The sequence below is a fragment of the Oncorhynchus kisutch genome, linkage group LG27 (genome assembly GCF_002021735.2).
Source record: "Oncorhynchus kisutch isolate 150728-3 linkage group LG27, Okis_V2, whole genome shotgun sequence".
In the NCBI taxonomy this organism is placed as follows: domain Eukaryota; kingdom Metazoa; phylum Chordata; class Actinopteri; order Salmoniformes; family Salmonidae; genus Oncorhynchus; species Oncorhynchus kisutch.
In genome coordinates, this window is record NC_034200.2 from 39393639 (window position 1) to 39414586 (window position 20948).

General features: G+C 40.6%; 1 protein-coding gene across 2 annotated transcripts; it reads left to right on the forward strand.

Annotated features, from left to right (window-relative positions):
- Nucleotides 1-1611: 1611 nt before the first annotated feature.
- Nucleotides 1612-20165, forward strand: LOC109871899 (pancreatic alpha-amylase). 2 transcript variants are annotated; one of them, XM_020462924.2, is made up of 10 exons: nt 1612-1747; nt 4682-4860; nt 9333-9479; nt 10213-10410; nt 12050-12280; nt 12558-12691; nt 16892-17014; nt 17304-17504; nt 19263-19388; nt 19926-20165. In XM_020462924.2, the coding sequence occupies exons 2-10, from the start codon at nt 4690-4692 to the stop codon at nt 20113-20115; spliced, it is 1521 nt and encodes a 506-aa protein (XP_020318513.1). In that variant the 5' UTR covers nt 1612-1747; nt 4682-4689; the 3' UTR covers nt 20116-20165. The 2 variants fall into 2 exon arrangements, with proteins under 2 accessions (XP_020318513.1, XP_020318514.1); XM_020462925.2 differs by lacking the exon at nt 1612-1747 and adding an exon at nt 4394-4481.
- Nucleotides 20166-20948: the final 783 nt, after the last annotated feature.

Consider the following 20948-nt stretch of genomic DNA (forward strand, 5'->3'; position numbering starts at 1 on the left):
CCACAGATTCCTAACAGCTGTGGAACTGAAACCCAACTACTATTTACAATTCCCTTTTGACCATCTCGTTCTCTCGTCCTCTCATCCTCTGCATTGTGTATTTATATTCAAAATATTCTTATAGCTTCTTCAACCTCAGGAGGCTGAATAAATTTGTCTTGGCCCCTAAGACATTTACGGATTCACAATTGAGAGCATTCTGTCGGGCTCTATCACCGTCTGGTTTCGGCAACTGCACCTTCCGCAAATGCAGGGCTCTCCAGACGGTGGTTTGGTCAGCCCAACGCATCAACGGAGGTACACTGCCTGCCCTCCAGGATACCTACAGCACCCGATGTCACAGGAAGGCCATAAAGATCATCAAGGACAACAGCCACCCTGAGCCACTGCCTGTTCACCCCGCTATCATCCAGAAGGCGAGGTTGGTGCATTAAAGCTAGGACAGAGAGACTGAAAAACAGTTTCTATCTCAAGGCCACCAGACTGTTAAACAGTCACCACTAGCTGGCCCGCACCCAGTACCATACCCTGAACTTTAGGTCAATGTCACTAGCCGGCTACCACCCGTTTACTCAACCCTGCACCTTAGAGGCTGCTGCCCTATATACATAGACATGGAACACTGGTCACTTTAATCATGTTTACATACTGTTTTACTCATTTCATATATACAGTATATACTCTACTGTTTTATCCTCTTCATATGTATATACTGTATTCTAGTCAAGGCCATCCTGTTCAGATATACTACATATTCTATCCATGTATTTTACAGATATACTACATATTCTATCCACATACTGTCCATGGGGTGGCAGCGTAGCCTAGTGGTTAGAGCGTTGGTCTAGTAACCGAAAGGTTGCAAGATCGAATCCCAAAATTCCCCCAAATTTGTCATTCTGCCCCTGAACAATGCAGTTTAACCCACTGTTCCTAGGCCATCATTGAAAATTAGATTTTTTTTTCTTAACTGACTTGCCTAGTTAAATAAAGGTAAAATAATCATGTTATTTATTAGATATTCAAACAAAAATACTATGATTTTAGTTTATGGTGTTTTATGAATTGTACACAAAAAGAGAGAACTTTACTGTGAGCTATTTATAAATAAAGATAAAGCTCCAGGTATATTTCTCTGAAACTGATAAAGCAGATCGGAAAAACATGTCAAGGTCAGTCAGAGAGAACATAAGCCCTGGTTATACAAGCACCACCAACTACTGTAGTTGTATGTAACGAAAAACATTACCATAAAGTCATGGTGAACTTCACTGTTGGATTGAGCCCCCTGACATTTTTTATTTCTATCAGAATTGGCATGCTATCTCGAGTATAGTGTTGTTGGTTGGAAAACCAGTACACACACACGCGCGCACACGCACACGCACACACTCTAAATACGACAGATGACTATTTCAAGCAATTCTAAATCAGTACATCCTAAACACTATGAACACTGAATTAATATGTCTGTCTATAACATCTCTATGATCTATAGTTACATGTATCTATACATTGTAGTTTATAATAATCACTGTAAATGTTAGATGTTGTTTTTTCTTTTGTATTATATTGACAGTGAGATGTTCCTTCCACTAGATCAAATGTTGCAATCTCAGATATCCATTTCAGCTATTGATTTTATAGTGGCAAAACAAATGCTAGCTCTGACAAACTGTTGCACCATTCGCTGGCTATTTAGCAAATATTACAATATATCTGGGTTCACAACAGGGCGATACACAAGGTAAGGTTGCAGCTGAAATTATTCAGTGTTTCCTTCTTTTGTAAGAATATTGTGCATAGCTTTCATGACCTCTTAGAGAAAAGGTGCTATTTAAAACTTAAAAGGATCCTTTGGCTGTCCCCATAAGAGAACCCTTTGAATAACCCTTTTTGTACTGGTTCTGGTTCTGGGTAGAACTATTTTGAGTTCCATGTAGAAGCTAAAAGGGTTCCACTTTGAACCAAAAGGGTTCTACCTGGAACCAAAAAGGGGACAGCCGTAGAACCCTTTTTGGTTCTGGTTCTGGGTAGAACTATTTTGAGTTCCATGTAGAAGCTAAAAGGGTTCCACTTTGAACCAAAAGGGTTCTACCTGGAACCAAAAAGGGGACAGCCGTAGAACCCTTTTTTAAGCTTTTTTCTAAGAGTGTAGAAAAGGCATCTGTGTTCCTGCTATGAATACAAATCACACAAAATCTCTTACAACCATCATCAATTACTACTGTTTTTTTATGCTACTTGAAACACAGTGTAATATTCTCGCATATTTTGTCATTTGGCTGAGGGTTTATATCTAGAACCCTCTATGTAGGGTTCTTCAAATAACTACCTGTAATATGGTTCTGCCTAGAAGGTTTCAACCAAGAACCATGTTATCATGTAAAGGTTCTTCCTAGAACCGTCTATGAAGGGTTTGTCGTGTCTTTGCTATCATTGAATGTGAAGACTGTTATTTTATCAAATCAATTCTCTATGTGTAATTGTTATTACGTGATTAAATTAATAATGGTCAACTTAATTAACTAGGAAGTCGGGGTACCATGGAAAATGTTGACTTACAGAGTTATAATTTTCCGAATATAACTCTTCAGATATTTAATATCTGATCGATTAGTCTCATTAATGTATTATTATTACCTTGTTAGTCTCATTCCAAACGTCGTTAAATTCTTGGTCATCTGCACGAACCGAAACGAATTCTTGGTCATCTGCACGAACCAAAACAAATTCTTGGTCATCTGCACGAACCGAAACAAATTCTTGGTCATCTGCACGAACCGAAACGAATACTTTTTTGCCCCACTGTACAGCCTTTTCTTAGTAAAACACAAAACTAAAACTGAAATAGATAATGTAGTCTTTCCTTCGTATAGTCAGACACATTCTGGCTTGTACACAATATTTAGTTCGTATTGAGGTCGGTTTGATTTTAGTTCCATCATCACGGTTTTTCAATTTCGATATGAGCATAAATTATGAATTAGCGTTATACAAATTGTCTTAATTTTTTATTTACTAACTAATCAACTCACAGAAAAACATGAAAACACACACAATTAGTACATTGGGTTGCTTCATGATACAATGAAAAGTCCCTAGTGGACTAAGTCGATATAACAACTTGGTAGATAAAAGGAATGGGGTGGGACTGAGAAAGTGGATACACTACACACAGTCTATAATTATATTCATTTAAATGTTAATCCTTTGCACATGAACAGCCGCTCATTCGAGAAAAATTGCAATGTATATATATTTACACCTGTATGTCATTGTTGTCTCTTCTGTTGGAATCTCGATCGTCCGGTAGGGTTCATCTGAGTCTCTGGTTAACTTTAATTTAAGTCTTTTGTGGTTGTAGGTGGTTAGAATGGGTACTTCAGAGTTCCATTCAGAAATGTTCTCATAGAATAGATGCTTCGGCGGTTGTCTGTATTCTCGTTCTAGACTTATGTCATTTCTAGCTGCAGACTAGTAATTCTTGATCTAAGATTTGATCTTATTCTGTAGTGAATGATAGTCTCAGAGTTGAACCATTTCCATCCGTGTTGCCAATGCTCCACGTGGTATCGTCTTGTCCTTTGGTAGAGTTGTAGTTTAAACCACTGCACACACCAGCGTCACCCGGCATGTTTTGGTCTTAGAAATTCAACAATTTGCAACCTTAGCTTGTGTGGTCTGGTGTGAATTTCACTGTTCCACCAGCCTTTTCCAATCTAATTATTTATGACAATACATTACATATATCATTAAGGCCTTTCTTTGAGAGAACCTAGTTATACCCTAACAGGGTGGAGTTACAGGCCACAAAAGGCCTGAAAGTCACATTATATTGGCTTGCAAAGTGATGCGTATATCCTATTGGAATCCAGCCAGAATTTAGGATATCCAACAAGTGGAATTGTTAATTTACCTGCAGTCTTCATTCAGAATGACTGCAAGAGTAGAAAAGATTGACCTCTGAACCTACCCCAATCATCTAAACTGGGTCAACCATCTCAGTAACGGGTACAAGAAATCTAACTACTAACAGATTGGATTAGTTTAGAAAACAATGTTATTTTTCTTTGTGTAGCATAAAGTTAATAAACAAATCAATGTACATGCAAAAACACAGATATTACTGTGAAACAAACAATTCTGAGAATCTCCCTGCAATAGAGCATGCTGGGAAATATGATATATGGTTCTATGTAGAACCCTTCTTGCCTACCAACGAATCATCAAAGAACCCTTTCTTCCAGAAATAGTTCTAAGAATATTAAAGGTTCTATGTAGAACCCTTTGCCTTACAAATAAGCCTTGTCTTCCAAAAAAGGTTCTTCAGATCAAACCAGTTCTTGGTAGAACCCTATCCCTCAGCAAATAACCCTTTTTTTCTTAGAGTGTAATTCAGGTAAAGCAGATCTCAGTATGCCAGAGGTATTTTTCACTCTTCTATTTGTGGAAGGAAAACTCTGTAGGTTACTTCAATCGTGAGTAAGACTTGACACCACACACCTGCTTTTACACTGCCCTTGACATTGTAGATAAACACATGTGGAATCTTTACAGAAACATAATACGCCCTATCATTGGCCATAGCGTGAATGGTCAGACATCTACGCTCTGTATATATACCGGGTGTCAACTCTCCAGTTTGTCGTCTGATTCTTTTTTTTTCTATCTCGACCAGGGATAGACATGATGAGGTATCTAGTTCTGTTGGCCCTGCTGGGGCTGAGCCAGGCTTTCAACAATCCCCATGCCAAGCACGGCAGGCAGGCCATCGTCCACCTGTTTGAGTGGAAGTGGAACGACATCGCGGCTGAGTGTGAGAGGTTCCTGGCTCCCAAAGGATACGCTGGAGTTCAGGTATGTACTGTTGGAGAATGGAGAAGTTTTTCCTGTTTATCTCAACTGGTCAAGAAAGACTCCATCCCCAGGGTTCATCCTAATGTACTCACCATGGTTGTTGTTCTCCAGCCCCAGGGTTTATCCTACTGTACTCACCATGGTTGTTGTTCTCCAGCCCCAGGGTTTATCCTAATATACTCACCATGGATGTTGTTCTCCTACCCCAGGGTTTATCCTAATGTACTCACCATGGTTGTTGTTCTCCAGCCCCAGGGTTTATCCTAATGTACTCACCATGGTTGTTGTTCTCCTACCCCAGGGTTTATCCTAATGTACTCACCATGGTTGTTGTTCTCCAGCCCCAGGGTTTATCCTAATGTACTCACCATGGTTGTTGTTCTCCTACCCCAGGGTTTATCCTAATGTACTCACCATGGTTGTTGTTCTCCAGGCCCAGGGTTTATCCTAATGTACTCACCATAGTTGTTATTCTCCAGTCCCAGGGTTTATCCTAATGTACTCACCATGGTTGCTGTTCACCTACCCCAGGGTTTATCCTAATGTACTCACCATGGTTGCTGTTCTCCTACCCCAGGGTTTATCCTAATGTACTCACCATGGTTGTTGTTCTCCAGGCCCAGGGTTTATCCTAATGTACTCACCATGGTTGTTATTCTCCAGCCCCAGGGTTTATCCTACTGTACTCACCATGGTTGCTGTTCTCCTATCCCAGGGTTTATCCTAATGTACTCACCATGGTTGCTGTTCTCCTACCCCAGGGTTTATCCTAATGTACTCACCATGGTTGCTGTTCTCCTACCCCAGGGTTTATACTAATGTACTCACCATGGTTGCTGTTCTCCTACCCCAGGGTTTATCCTAATGTACTCACCATGGTTGTTGTTCTCCAGCCCCAGGGTTTATCCTAATGTACTCACCATGGTTGTTGTTCTCCAGGCCCAGGGTTCATCCTAATGTACTCACCATGGTTGTTGTTCTCCAGCCCCAGGGTTTATCCTAATGTACTCACCATGGTTGTTGTTCTCCAGGCCCAGGGTTTATCCTAATATACTCACCATGGTTGTTGTTCTCCAGCCCCAGGGTTTATCCTAATGTACTCACCATGATTGTTGTTCTCCAGGCCCAGGGTTTATCCTAATGTACTCACCATGGTTGTTGTTCTCCAGCCCCAGGGTTCATCCTAATGTACTCACCATGGTTGTTGTTCTCCAGCCCCAGGGTTCATCCTAATGTACTCACCATGGTTGTTGTTCTCCAGCCCCAGGGTTCATCCTAATGTACTCACCATGGTTGCTGTTCTCCTACCCCAGGGTTTATCCTAATGTACTCACTATGGTTGTTGTTCTCCAGCCCCAGGGTTCATCCTAATGTACTCACCATGGTTGTTGTTCTCCAGCCCCAGGGTTTATCCTAATGTAATCACCATGGTTGTTTTTCTCCAGCCCCAGGGTTTATCCTAATGTACTCACCATGGTTGTTGTTCTTATGGCTAATACCTTACATTTCCTCTTCCCATATGAGTATATATCATATGACTGTTGTATCATTAGCTACATCCATCCAATTTGCGACAGATTTTGGTGCGAACATTCAAAAATACCCCTCCAAAAAACTACCAAGATGTACATTTTCCCACCACAGATGTAATTCCATCAAATTGCCTTGTTGCGGATAAAAGTCTGTGCGTGACGAAGTAGTGCACATAAAAGTAACTTGTACCGAATAAAAAATAACATTTAAGTGAGTTTCCATCGCATTTTCATGTCTACTGATGGTTTCGTCACAAAGAATGTTGTGTGGCACGTGCTCTCTACCCAACAGATGGCAGATACAGTCTACAGGATGAGATTATTATGGACAAAGGAGTGAGATTAGTTCTACATGTCAAACAGGCAGCAAAACATTGATCACCAGAATAAGACACTCAATGGAAAGGAGCATCAAGCTCGTCACCGTGCACTTTCAACATCCTGTTACAGTTATATCATCTGTAGACTAATAAACTGCCTGCTAGTCTCTAGTCGTAGTGGGATGACCACACACCATATCATCGCGTGACGCCAAGATGACTTAAATATGATGGTTATTATATAATAATATAGACTTTTCCACAACCATTTCTCTGATAATTCCTTTTTACAGACACAAAAAGATCCCACCTTGTCTAACGCATTTTGTTTGGTGGACATTTGGAAAGTTTTACAGACAAATATGTTGTTTCCATCAGGCATGTTTTGAATTGTTTTTTACCCAACATACTTTACTCGCAGAAAAGGGTTGGATGGAAACCTGGTTAATGTCTTCATTTTAGCAAACATTATGAGCACATACCACAGTTGCAATAGTATAAGATACATATATATATATATATAAAGAATAATAGATACAGATATGTATATAGAGAGAGTAATAGATACAGGTATATATATAGAGAGAGTAATAGATACAGATATGTATATAGAGAGAGTAATAGATACAGGTATATATATAGAGAGAGTAATAGATACAGGTATATATATACAGAGTAATAGATACAGGTATATATATAGAGAGAGTAATAGATACAGATATGTATATAGAGAGAGTAATAGATACAGGTATATATATAGAGAGAGTAATAGATACAGGTATATATATATACAGAGTAATAGATACAGGTATATATATAGAGAGAGTAATAGATACAGGTATATATATATACAGAGTAATAGATATATATATATATATACAGAGTAATAGATACAGGTATATATATATACAGAGTAATAGATATATATATATATACAGAGTAATAGATACAGGTATATATAGAGAGAGTAATAGATACAGGTATATATATATACAGAGTAATAGATACAGGTATATATATAGAGAGAGTAATAGATACAGGTATATATATATACAGAGTAATAGATATATATATATATATACAGAGTAATAGATACAGGTATATATATATACAGAGTAATAGATACAGGTATATATATATACAGAGTAATAGATACAGGTATATATATATACAGAGTAATAGATATATATATATATATACAGAGTAATAGATACAGGTATATATATATGTACAGAGTAATAGATACAGGTATATATATATACAGAGTAATAGATACAGGTATATATATATACAGAGTAATAGATACAGGTATATATATACAGAGTAATAGATACAGGTATATATATATACAGAGTAATAGATACAGGTACATTTATACAGAGTAATAGATACAGGTATATATATATATACAGAGTAATAGATACAGGTATATATATATACAGAGTAATAGATACAGGTACATTTATACAGAGTAATAGATACAGGTATATATATATACAGAGTAATAGATACATATATATATTTATACAGAGTAATAGATACAGAAATATATAGAGAGAGAGAATAATAGATACAGATATATATAGAGAGAGCAATAGATACAGATATATATATATATATATACAGAGAAATAGATACAGAAATATAAAGAGAGTAATATATACAGATATATATATATATATACAGAATAATAGATATATAGAGAGATAGAGAGATAGTAATATATACTATTATTTATATAGAGAGAGTAATAGATATATATATATATATATATATATATATATATATATATATATATACACTACTCAAAAAAATAAAGGGAACACCAAAATAACACATCCTAGATCTGAATGAATGAAATATCCTTATTAAATACTTTTTTACTTTACATGTGCTGACAACAAAATCACACAAAAATGATCAATGGAAATCAAATTTATCAACCCAGGGAGGTCTGGATTTGGAGTCACACTCAAAATTAAAGTGGAAGACCACACTACAGGCTGATCCAACTTTGATGTAATGTCCTTAAAACAAGTCAAAATGAGGCTCTGTAGTGTGTGTGGCCTCCACGTGCCTGTATGACCTCCCTGGTCTCCTGAAGGATCTCCTCCCAGACCTGGACTAATGCATCTGTAGAACCACTCCTTTATTGGGGGTATCTTGCTAATTGCCTATAATTTCTACCTGTTGTCTATTCCATTTGCACAACAGCATGTGAAATTTATTGTCAATCAGTGTTGCTTCCTAAGTGGACAGTTTGATTTCACCGAAGTGTGATTGACTTGAAGTTACATTGTGTTGTTTAAGTGTTCCCTTTATTTTTTTGAGCAGTATATATATATATATATATATATGTGTGTAGAGAGAGAGAGAGAGTAATAAATACAGATACTGTATATATAGAGTAATAGATACAGATATATAGAGAGTAACAGATACGGAATGCACATTTTCATTTTCATCTATGTATATAGATATATCCAAAAACACATATCGATGTTAACTGTTGTTTTTTTAAAGATGACTGGCTAACCCACTGATTCTGCTTCATGGTTGCCGCGCCCTGAGGTGATGTTTGAGTTAGAAATGTACCTATGCTGTTGCCTCTTCCCCTTAGATCTCTCCTCCTACTGAGAGCGTTTTGTTGACCAGCCCGTGGAGACCATGGTGGGAGCGGTACCAGCCAATCAGCTACAACCTGTGTTCCAGATCAGGAAATGAGAGCGAGCTCAGAGACATGATTACCAGATGCAACAACGTTGGGGTAAACAACAATAATAAAAACAACATGTGATCATGAACATGACAAACTTCATATCGTCATAGAAGTCCACTGCTAGGGGTTAAGTAGGCTACTTTATCTCCTACTCTGCTCCCACAAACACACAGAAAAAAATGTAAATCACCATCATACTCATACTACCGACCCAAGTTTAACTGATGGTCTACCAACTCTTAACCAAACCGACAGAACCAACTGATGGTCTACGAACTCTTAACCAAACCGACAGAACCAAGTTTAACTGATGGCCTACCAACTCTTAACCAAACTGACAGAACCAAGTTTAACTGATGGCCTACCAACTCTTAACCAAACTGACAGAACCAAGTTTAACTGATGGCCTACCAACTCTTAACCAAACTGACAGAACCAAGTTTAACTGATGGCCTACCAACTCTTAACCAAACTGACAGAACCAAGTTTAACTGATGGCCTACCAATTCTTAACCAAACTGACAGAACCAAGTTTAACTGATGTTCTAACAACAAACCAAACCGACAGAACCAAGTTTAACTGTTGGTCTAACAACAAAACAAAACGACAGAACCAAGTTTAACTGTTGGTCTAACAACAAAACAAAACGACAGAACCAAGTTTAACTGTTGGTCTAACAACAAACCAAACCAACAGAACCAACAGTTAAAATCCTTCCTCCAGGTCTATGTCCTGTTCAGTTTTCTTGTGACACTGCAACCTCTCTCCTAATATTCCCAGGTTAACATCTACGTTGATGCCGTCATCAACCACATGTGTGCAGCTGGAGGCGGAGAGGGAACCCACTCTACCTGTGGAACCTATTTCAGTGCCAAAAACATGAACTTCCCTTCCATTCCCTTCAGTAGCTTTGATTTCAACGAAGGCAAGTGCAAATCTGCCAGCGGAGACATCGAGAATTACAATGATATCAACCAGGTATGACTCAGTACACGCTAAATTATTATTGATATCAACCAGGTATGACTCAGTAAACACTAAATTATTATTGATATCAACCAGGTTTGACTCAGTACACGCTAAATTATTATTGATATCAACCAGGTATGACTCAGTAAACACTAAATTACAATGATATCAACCAGGTATGACACAGTACACGCTAAATTATTATTGATATCAACCAGGTATGACTCAGTAAACACTAAATTACAATGATGTCAACCAGGTATGACTCAGTACACGCTAAATTATTATTGATATCAACCAGGTATGACTCAGTAAACACTAAATTATTATTGATATCAACCAGGTATGACTCAGTAAACACTAAATTACAACGCTATCAACCAGGTATGACTCAGTACACACTAAATTACAACGATATCAACCAGGTATGACTCAGTACACACTAAATTACAATGATATCAACCAGGTATGACTCAGTAAACACTAAATTACAATGATATAAACCAGGTATGACTCAGTACACACTAACTTACAATGATATCAACCAGGTATGACTCAGTACACACTAAATTATTATTGATATCAACCAGGTATGACTCAGTAAACACTAAATTATTATTGATATCAACCAGGTATGACTCAGTACACACTAAATTACAATGATATCAACCAGGTATGACTCAGTACACACTAAATTATTATTGATATCAACCAGGTATGAATCAGTAAACACTAAATTATTATTGCAGATCGTATTTATTTTATTTTTTAAAGTTTGTAGCGTGGTTCGTTCTGCGTTGTGTACTTTAATTAGGACGCTGCCACAACTGGAGGTCTGCTAGTTGAATATTTTTTTTATTTGCCCTGCACACGAAGAGACAACACACATTATGTTAACCCTTGGTGCGGTCCTAGCTCTCAGACACCTGCACACTAAGAGACAACACACATTATGTTAACCCTTGGTGCGGTCCTAGCTCTCAGACACCTGCACACTAAGAGACAACACACATTATGTTAACCCTTGGTGCGGTCCTAGCTCTCAGACACCTGCACACTAAGAGACAACACACATTATGTTAACCCTTGGTGTGGTCCTAGCTCTCAGACACCTGCACACTAAGAGACAACACACATTATGTTAACCCTTGGTGCGGTCCTAGCTCTCAGACACCTGCACACGAAGAGACAACACACATTATGTTAACCCTTGGTGCGGTCCTAGCTCTCAGACACCTGCACACTAAGAGACAACACACATTATGTTAACCCTTGGTGCGGTCCTAGCTCTCAGACACCTGCACACTAAGAGACAACACACATTATGTTAACCCTTGGTGCGGTCCTAGCTCTCAGACACCTTGCTAGCTGAAAGGTCAGGCAATTTTTACGCAATTTCACAAAATAATGTTTCTCTTTTTTGTGGATATGCTGAATAGTGGTCTTCATTAAGACCACCTAAAGGAGTAGTCTTTAACATTGGGAAACAAACTTTTTTTTAAAGTCTAAATTGATTCAAGTTTGCTGTTTTACTTGTGTGATACAATGCAATGTGTGTTATTGTGATACTTTCACACTGTCACTCTTTCAAGTTGGTAACGGGCACATTACTATAATCAGCTTACGTAATGTTTTGCTCCATCCACAGGTGCGTGATTGTCGTCTGGTGAGTCTGCTGGATCTCGCCCTAGAGAAAAACTACGTCAGAGAAAAGGTGGCCGACTACATGAACAAGCTGATCGACATGGGAGTGGCCGGGTTCAGAGTGGACGCCAGTAAACACATGTGGCCCGGCGACCTTACTGTCATCTACGGAAGTCTGCACAACCTCAACACCCGCTGGTTCAACGGGGGATCCAGACCCTTCCTGTTCCAGGAGGTAATTATGTAACTCCTTGTTTTTCTAGTAATATACTATAAAATATAAATATAATTTACATACTATAAAACTATACTACTCGCCCCCCCCCACGCAAACACACAATATAATTGCTTTGAGCATCGGAAAAACGTCTATATAGGACTGAATCCAATCAGTTTGTGTTCCATAACATGTAGACGTACCATCTACCATCCTCTTACTCAGTCTTGGCATCTCCATTTGTAAATGTATATCTTCAACAGTGCTACATTTTTTCTTCATTGATTCCGTTTAGGTTATCGACATGGGTGGCGAGGCCATCCAGACCTCAGAGTACTTCCCCTTAGGCAGAGTCACTGAGTTCAAATATGGAGCCAAAATCGGAAACGTCTTCCGCAAGTGGAACGGAGAAAAGCTGTCTTACACCAAGTAAGATATGATTACAGGAGTTAACATTGTACATTTTCATTGTAGTAATTTAGCAGATGCTCTTATTCAACAAGCAAGCAACTCATTAAAGATGGACTCCGGCTATTTCTGAACTTTTTTCTGTTGATAAACAATATCTGAAGTATAAATGCAGTGATGTCCACGCACTTAAGCGGGAAAATAAATCTACTTAAAGACATCGTCCATTCAGAGTTGGTCTGATGGTCTAATGGTCTGACGTGATGTCATCTGATGGTCTAATGGTCTGACGTGATGTCATCTGATGGTCTAATGGTCTGACGTGATGTCATCTGATGGTCTAATGGTCTGACGTGATGTCATCTGATGGTCTAATGGTCTGACGTGATGTCATCTGATGGTCTAATGGTCTGACGTGATGTCATCTGATGGTCTAATGGTCTGACGTGATGTCATCTGATGGTCTAATGGTCTGACGTGATGTCACATCTGATGGTCTAATGGTCTGACGTGATGTCATCTGATGGTCTAATGGTCTGACGTGATGTCATCTGATGGTCTAATGGTCTGACGTGATGTCATCTGATGGTCTAATGCTCTGACGTGATGTCATCTGATGGTCTAATGCTCTGACGTGATGTCATCTGATGGTCTAATGGTCTGACGTGATGTCATCTGATGGTCTAATGGTCTGACGTGATGTCACATCTGATGGTCTAATGGTCTGACGTGATGTCACATCTGCTGGTCTAATGGTCTGACGTGATGTCATCTGATGGTCTAATGGTCTGACGTGATGTCATCTGATGGTCTAATGGTCTGACGTGATGTCATCTGATGGTCTAATGCTCTGACGTGATGTCATCTGATGGTCTAATGCTCTGACGTGATGTCATCTGATGGTCTAATGGTCTGACGTGATGTCATCTGATGGTCTAATGGTCTGACGTGATGTCATCTGATGGTCTAATGGTCTGACGTGATGTCATCTGATGGTCTAATGGTCTGACGTGATGTCATCTGATGGTCTAATGGTCTGACGTGATGTCATCTGATGGTCTAATGGTCTGACGTGATGTCATCTGATGGTCTAATGGTCTGACGTGATGTCATCTGATGGTCTAATGGTCTGACGTGATGTCATCTGATGGTCTAATGCTCTGACGTGATGTCATCTGATGGTCTAATGCTCTGACGTGATGTCATCTGATGGTCTAATGGTCTGACGTGATGTCATCTGATGGTCTAATGGTCTGACGTGATGTCACATCTGATGGTCTAATGGTCTGACGTGATGTCACATCTGCTGGTCTAATGGTCTGACGTGATGTCATCTGATGGTCTAATGGTCTGACGTGATGTCATCTGATGGTCTAATGGTCTGACGTGATGTCATCTGATGGTCTAATGCTCTGACGTGATGTCATCTGATGGTCTAATGCTCTGACGTGATGTCATCTGATGGTCTAATGGTCTGACGTGATGTCATCTGATGGTCTAATGGTCTGACGTGATGTCATCTGATGGTCTAATGGTCTGACGTGATGTCATCTGATGGTCTAATGGTCTGACGTGATGTCATCTGATGGTCTAATGGTCTGACGTGATGTCATCTGATGGTCTAATGGTCTGACGTGATGTCATCTGATGGTCTAATGGTCTGACGTGATGTCATCTGATGGTCTAATGCTCTGACGTGATGTCATCTGATGGTCTAATGCTCTGACGTGATGTCATCTGATGGTCTAATGGTCTGACGTGATGTCATCTGATGGTCTAATGGTCTGACGTGATGTCACATCTGATGGTCTAATGGTCTGACGTGATGTCACATCTGCTGGTCTAATGGTCTGACGTGATGTCATCTGATGGTCTAATGGTCTGACGTGATGTCATCTGATGGTCTAATGGTCTGACGTGATGTCATCTGATGGTCTAATGCTCTGACGTGATGTCATCTGATGGTCTAATGGTCTGACGTGATGTCATCTGATGGTCTAATGGTCTGACGTGATGTCATCTGATGGTCTAATGGTCTGACGTGATGTCATCTGATGGTCTAATGGTCTGACGTGATGTCATCTGATGGTCTAATGGTCTGACGTGATGTCATCTGATGGTCTAATGGTCTGACGTGATGTCATCTGATGGTCTAATGGTCTGACGTGATGTCATCTGATGGTCTAATGGTCTGACGTGATGTCATCTGATGGTCTAATGGTCTGACGTGATGTCATCTGATGGTCTAATGGTCTGACGTGATGTCATCTGATGGTCTAATGCTCTGACGTGATGTCATCTGATGGTCTAATGCTCTGACGTGATGTCATCTGATGGTCTAATGGTCTGACGTGATGTCATCTGATGGTCTAATGGTCTGACGTGATGTCATCTGATGGTCTAATGGTCTGACGTGATGTCATCAGCCTCCTCCCTTTGCTTGAGGAACAATACAGGAGCAACTAAAGAGGAAAGCCCCCCCCCCTCCCCCCATTCACTTGTGCCATGTCATGAGGATACCTGTGCCACCTATTGACATGTCATGAGGATACCTGTGCCACCTATTGACATTTCATGAGGATACCTGGGCCACCTATTGACATTTCATGAGGATACCTGTGCCACCTATTGACATGTCATGAGGATACCTGGGCCACCTATTGACATGTCATGAGGATACCTGGGCCACCTATTGACATGTCATGAGGATACCTGGGCCACCTATTGACATGTCATGAGGATACCTGGGCCACCTATTGACATGTCATGAGGATACCTGGGCCACCTATTGACATGTCATGAGGATACCTGGGCCACCTATTGACATGTCATGAGGATACCTGGGCCACCTATTGACATGTCATGAGGATACCTGTGCCACCTATTGACATGTCATGAGGATACCTGTGCCACCTATTGACATTTCATGAGGATACCTGTGCCACCTACAGACATGTCATGAGGATACCTGTGCCACCTATTGACATGTCATGAGGATACCTGGGCCACCTATTGACATTTCATGAGGATACCTGTGCCACCTATTGACATGTCATGAGGATACCTGGGCCACCTATTGACATGTCATGAGGATACCTGGGCCACCTATTGACATGTCATGAGGATACCTGGGCCACCTATTGACATGTCATGAGGATACCTGGGCCACCTATTGACATGTCATGAGGATACCTGGGCCACCTATTGACATGTCATGAGGATACCTGGGCCACCTATTGACATGTCATGAGGATACCTGGGCCACCTATTGACATGTCATGAGGATACCTGGGCCACCTATTGACATGTCATGAGGATACCTGGGCCACCTATTGACATGTCATGAGGATACCTGGGCCACCTATTGACATGTCATGAGGATACCTGGGCCACCTATTGACATGTCATGAGGATACCTGGGCCACCTATTGACATGTCATGAGGATACCTGGGCCACCTATTGACATGTCATGAGGATACCTGGGCCACCTATTGACATGTCATGAGGATACCTGGGCCACCTATTGACATGTCATGAGGATACCTGGGCCACCTATTGACATGTCATGAGGATACCTGGGCCACCTATTGACATGTCATGAGGATACCTGGGCCACCTATTGACATGTCATGAGGATACCTGGGCCACCTATTGACATGTCATGAGGATACCTGTGCCACCTATTGACATGTCATGAGGATACCTGGGCCACCTATTGACATGTCATGAGGATACCTGGGCCACCTATTGACATGTCATGAGGATACCTGGGCCACCTATTGACATGTCATGAGGATACCTGGGCCACCTATTGACATGTCATGAGGATACCTGGGCCACCTATTGACATGTCATGAGGATACCTGGGCCACCTATTGACATGTCATGAGGATACCTGGGCCACCTATTGACATGTCATGAGGATACCTGTGCCACCTATTGACATTTCATGAGGATACCTGGGCCACCTATTGACATGTGCTTTTTTCAGTAAATCCGGTGTCAAATGAGGTAACTTTAACTAATTTCCTCATACGTTACAAACTAATTTAATACATCATTAAATACAAACTCGTAATATAACTTTTCTAAACACTTATCATTGTGTTTGTGAATATTTCAAAGATACAGTTGATTTATTTGTATTTTGTAAGTAGCCAAAGTGTGTGAATTTGTCAACTTTGTCATCTTCCTAAATCATTTCGATGTGTGTATTCCAGGAACTGGGGTGAGGGCTGGGGCTTCATGCCCGACAGCAATGCTCTTGTGTTTATTGATAACCATGACAACCAGAGAGGTCATGGAGGAGGTGGAAACGCCATACTCACCTTCTGGGACGCCAGGTACCCTCTCACTACACCTCTCTCTTACATCCAAATCTTTCACTACGCAACTTTGCCAATATCCATTTTAACAACATACAGTACTTCCTTCCTTTTATACTTCTTCCACTACTTTAAACATATTTTATGACAGCTGAAGGAAGTACACAATTTATCTTCAGTAAAATTACCTTTTCTATTTTTCATACCGATCCCCCCCAATGACATCAATGCATGATTAACAGAAAAAAATAACAATTATGAAAACAACCATTATTTGAAGATTCATCGATTGTTGACTCACCTGCAGGATTTACAAGATGGCCGTGGCCTACATGCTTGCCCATCCCTACGGAGTGGCCCGTGTGATGTCCTCCTTCCGTTGGAACCGTGCTGATGACTGGCAGGGCCCTCCCAGCCACGAAGATGGATCCACCAAGGATGTCCATGTAAACGCTGATGACACCTGTGGAGACGGATGGGTGTGTGAGCACAGGTGGCGCCAGATTACGTAAGTCCTACAGCGAACAAAGGCAGGTATTGATGTACATCACAGGATGTTTGTGGCACATTGGGGAGGCGGTTAGCCTAGTGGTTAGAGCATTGGACTATTTAACCGAAAGGAAGCCAGTTCAAATCCCCGAGCTGACAAGGTAAAAAATAACTAAATCTGTCAATCTGCCCCTGAAAAAGGCAGTTAACCCACTGTTGCTAGGCTGTCATTGAAAATAAGTATTTGTTCTTAACTGACTTGCCTAGTTAAAAAAAAACATTCATTTAGGGAGGACGGCTTGTGGTGAAACAAAAACAGAAACACCTTATTTACATAACTATTCAGACCTACTGTACTATGAGACTCAACATTGAGCTCAGGTGCATCCTGTTTCCATTGATCGTCCTTGAGATGTTTCTACAACTTGATTGGAGTCCACCTGTGTGTAAATTCAATTGACTGGACATGATTTGGAAAGGCACACACCTGTCTATATAAGGTCCCACAGTTAACAAAAAAAATGTCAGAGCAAAAACCAAGTCATGAGGTCAAAGGAATGGTCTGTAGAGCTCCGAGACAGGATTGTGTTGAGGCACAGATCCGGGGAAGGGTACCAAACAATTTCTGCAATATTGAAGGTTCCCAAGTACACAGTGGCCTCCATCATTCTTAAACGGAAGACGTTTGCAACTATCAAGACTCTTCCAAGAGCTGCCCGGCCAAACTTAGCAATCGGGAGAGAAGGAACTTGATGGTCACTCTGACAGAGCTCCAGAGTTCCTCTGTGGAGATAGGATAACTTGATGGTCACTCTGACAGAGCTCCAGAGTTCCTCTGTGGAGATAGGAGAACTTGATGGTCACTCTGACAGAGCTCCAGAGTTCCTCTGTGGAGATAGGAGAACTTGATGGTCACTCTGACAGAGCTCCAGAGTTCCTCTGTGGAGATAGGAGAACTTGATGGTCACTCTGACAGAGCTCCAGAGTTCCTCTGTGGAGATAGGAGAACTTGAAAATAGTTGCGCAGTGACGCTCCCGTCCAACCGGACAGAACTTGAGAGGATCTGCCGAGAAGAATGGTAGAAACTCCCCAATTACAAGCGTGCCAAGCTTGTAGCGTCATACCCAAGAAGACTCGAGGCTGTAATCACTGCTAAAGGTGCTTCAACAAACTACTGTGTAAATACCTATGTAGATGTAGAATTTCAATTTTACAAACTGACTTGTTGGAAAGGTGGCATATTATGACAGTGCCACGTTGATAGACACTTTGCTCTTCAGTGTTCTGCTGCCAATGTTTGTCTATGGAGAATGCATGACTGTGTGCTCGATTTAATACGCCTGTAACGCCAGTAACGGGTGGGGCTGAAATAGCCGAAGCCACTAATTTAAAGAATTGGGCGGCAGGGTAGCCTAGTGGTTAGAGTGTTGGACTAGTAACCGAAAGGTTGCAAGTTAGAATCCCCGAGCTGACAAGGTACAAATCTGTCGTTCTGCCCCTGAACAGGCAGTTAACCCACTGTTCCTAGGCCGTCATTGAAAATAAGAATTTGTTCTTAACTGACTTGCCTAGTAAAAAAAAGGTCAAATTTAAAATAAAGGGGTGTCCACATACCTTTGACCATGTAATGTATCATAGACACATTTAAATCAACACATCTTATTCACCGTTCATTACACTGACCGTAGCTACTAGGAACAGTTTTGGTTGTTGCTGTTCTGCAGAAGAAAAAATAACCACGGTAATAGATTCCCTCTTTGTCTTCTGTCTGTGTAGGAACATGGCTACCTTCCGTAACGTGGTGAACGGACAGCCCCATTCCAACTGGTGGGACAATGGACACAACCAGGTGGCCTTTGGACGCGGTAACCGTGGCTTCATTGTCTTCAACAACGACGACTGGTAATGTAACATCTTGGTTAATAATGTCTATACTGTAACATCTTGGTTAATAATGTCTATACTGTAACATCTTGGTTAATAATGTCTATACTGTAACATCTTGGTTAATAATGTCTATACTGTAACATCTTGGTTAATAATGTCTATACTGTAACATCTTGGTTAATAATGTCTATACTGTAACATCTTGGTTAATAATATCTATACTGTAACATCTTGGTTAATAATGTCTATACTGTAACATCTTGGTTAATAATGTCTATACTGTAACATCTTGGTTAATAATATCTATACTGTAACATCTTGGTTAATAATGTCTATACTGTAACACCTTGGTTAATTTGTTGGCTGACTGGTTGGTAAGTTTGTTGGCTGGTGGGTTGGTGGGTGGGTGGGTTTATTGGCAGAGGGATCAATCGATTGATTGACTGACTGATTAGTTGACTGGTTGGTTGATTGATTGACTGAGTGGTTAATTGATTGAATTCAGATCAACTTCACTCTTAGCTCTCTACTTACTGTGTTTCAACCAATCAGGCACCTGGATGTGACTCTGAACACTGGCATGCCTGGCGGCGCCTACTGTGATGTCATTTCTGGCCAGAGGGATGGAGAGCGCTGCACGGGGAAGACCATCAACGTCGGGGACGATGGTCGCGCCCACTTCAAGATCAGCAACACCGACGAGGACCCCATGGTGGCGATCCATGCTGACTCCAAGCTGTAAAAAAAAAACCGCTACAAACATAAACAAACAATAAAATCTACTGCAAACTGAACTTCTGTGGTGGTTTGGTTTTATTTTTGCTGTTATGTGAAGGCTTGGTCAATGCTGAATCTATCTCAGCGGATGTCCTTTAACATGCTTGCTGATTTATAGGGAAGCAGGTTAACGGTCTTGATTTGAGATAGACACATAAGTAGTTAAAGCTATACACCTTAACTTTGACACGTCTAAGTTGACTTAGGCAAATGGATGGTCACAATGACATTAGGTTATTAGTACAACACTGAGAAGCTAACATAGTATTGGTGCTTGAGAGAGGCATGTCTCAAGATGGTGTGCCTTAACTATAATGATCGAAGTACAGTCAAATTAGGCCTAGAAGAATCGTGTCCCTTGTCAAAGTCGCACTAAAAATCTTGACAAATTATTGTTGCTTCAACTGAGATTCCACTGAGATTCTCCTGAGATTCTACTGAGATTCTACTGAGATTCCACTGAGATTCTACTGAGATTCCACTGAGATTCCACTGAGATTCTACTGAGATTCCACTGAGATTCTACTGAGATTCTTCCTGAAATCCCTCAAGCAGCTGATTGGTTGACTCCAGGGCTAATTGGAGAGCTGACCCCGCCCCCTCGTCAAGACGCAGCTGTCTCCAATTACCTATTCCTTCTGAAGCTATATATAAAGCCAGTGTTCTGTTCAGGATAGAGATTTTGCTGGGAAGTCATTGCAGAGATTTTGCTGGGAAGTGGTATGTTGTGTGAGTTTGTTGCTCAGGTAGAGCCTATTTGATGTCCTTAGTTTGTTTGTGAAATTGTTTCATATTCTG

What these genes read in the sequence shown, in the direction of transcription:
- LOC109871899 (XM_020462924.2), top strand. Translation starts at nt 4,690, where the DNA reads ATGATGAGGTATCTAGTTCTGTTGGCCCTGCTGGGGCTGAGCCAGGCT. An exon ending in GACCCTTCCTGTTCCAGGAG is followed by an intron (nt 12,281 to 12,557) that starts GTAATTATGTAA and finishes GATTCCGTTTAG; the next exon opens with GTTATCGACATGGGTGGCGA. An exon ending in GAAAAGCTGTCTTACACCAA is followed by an intron (nt 12,692 to 16,891) that starts GTAAGATATGAT and finishes TGTGTATTCCAG; the next exon opens with GAACTGGGGTGAGGGCTGGG.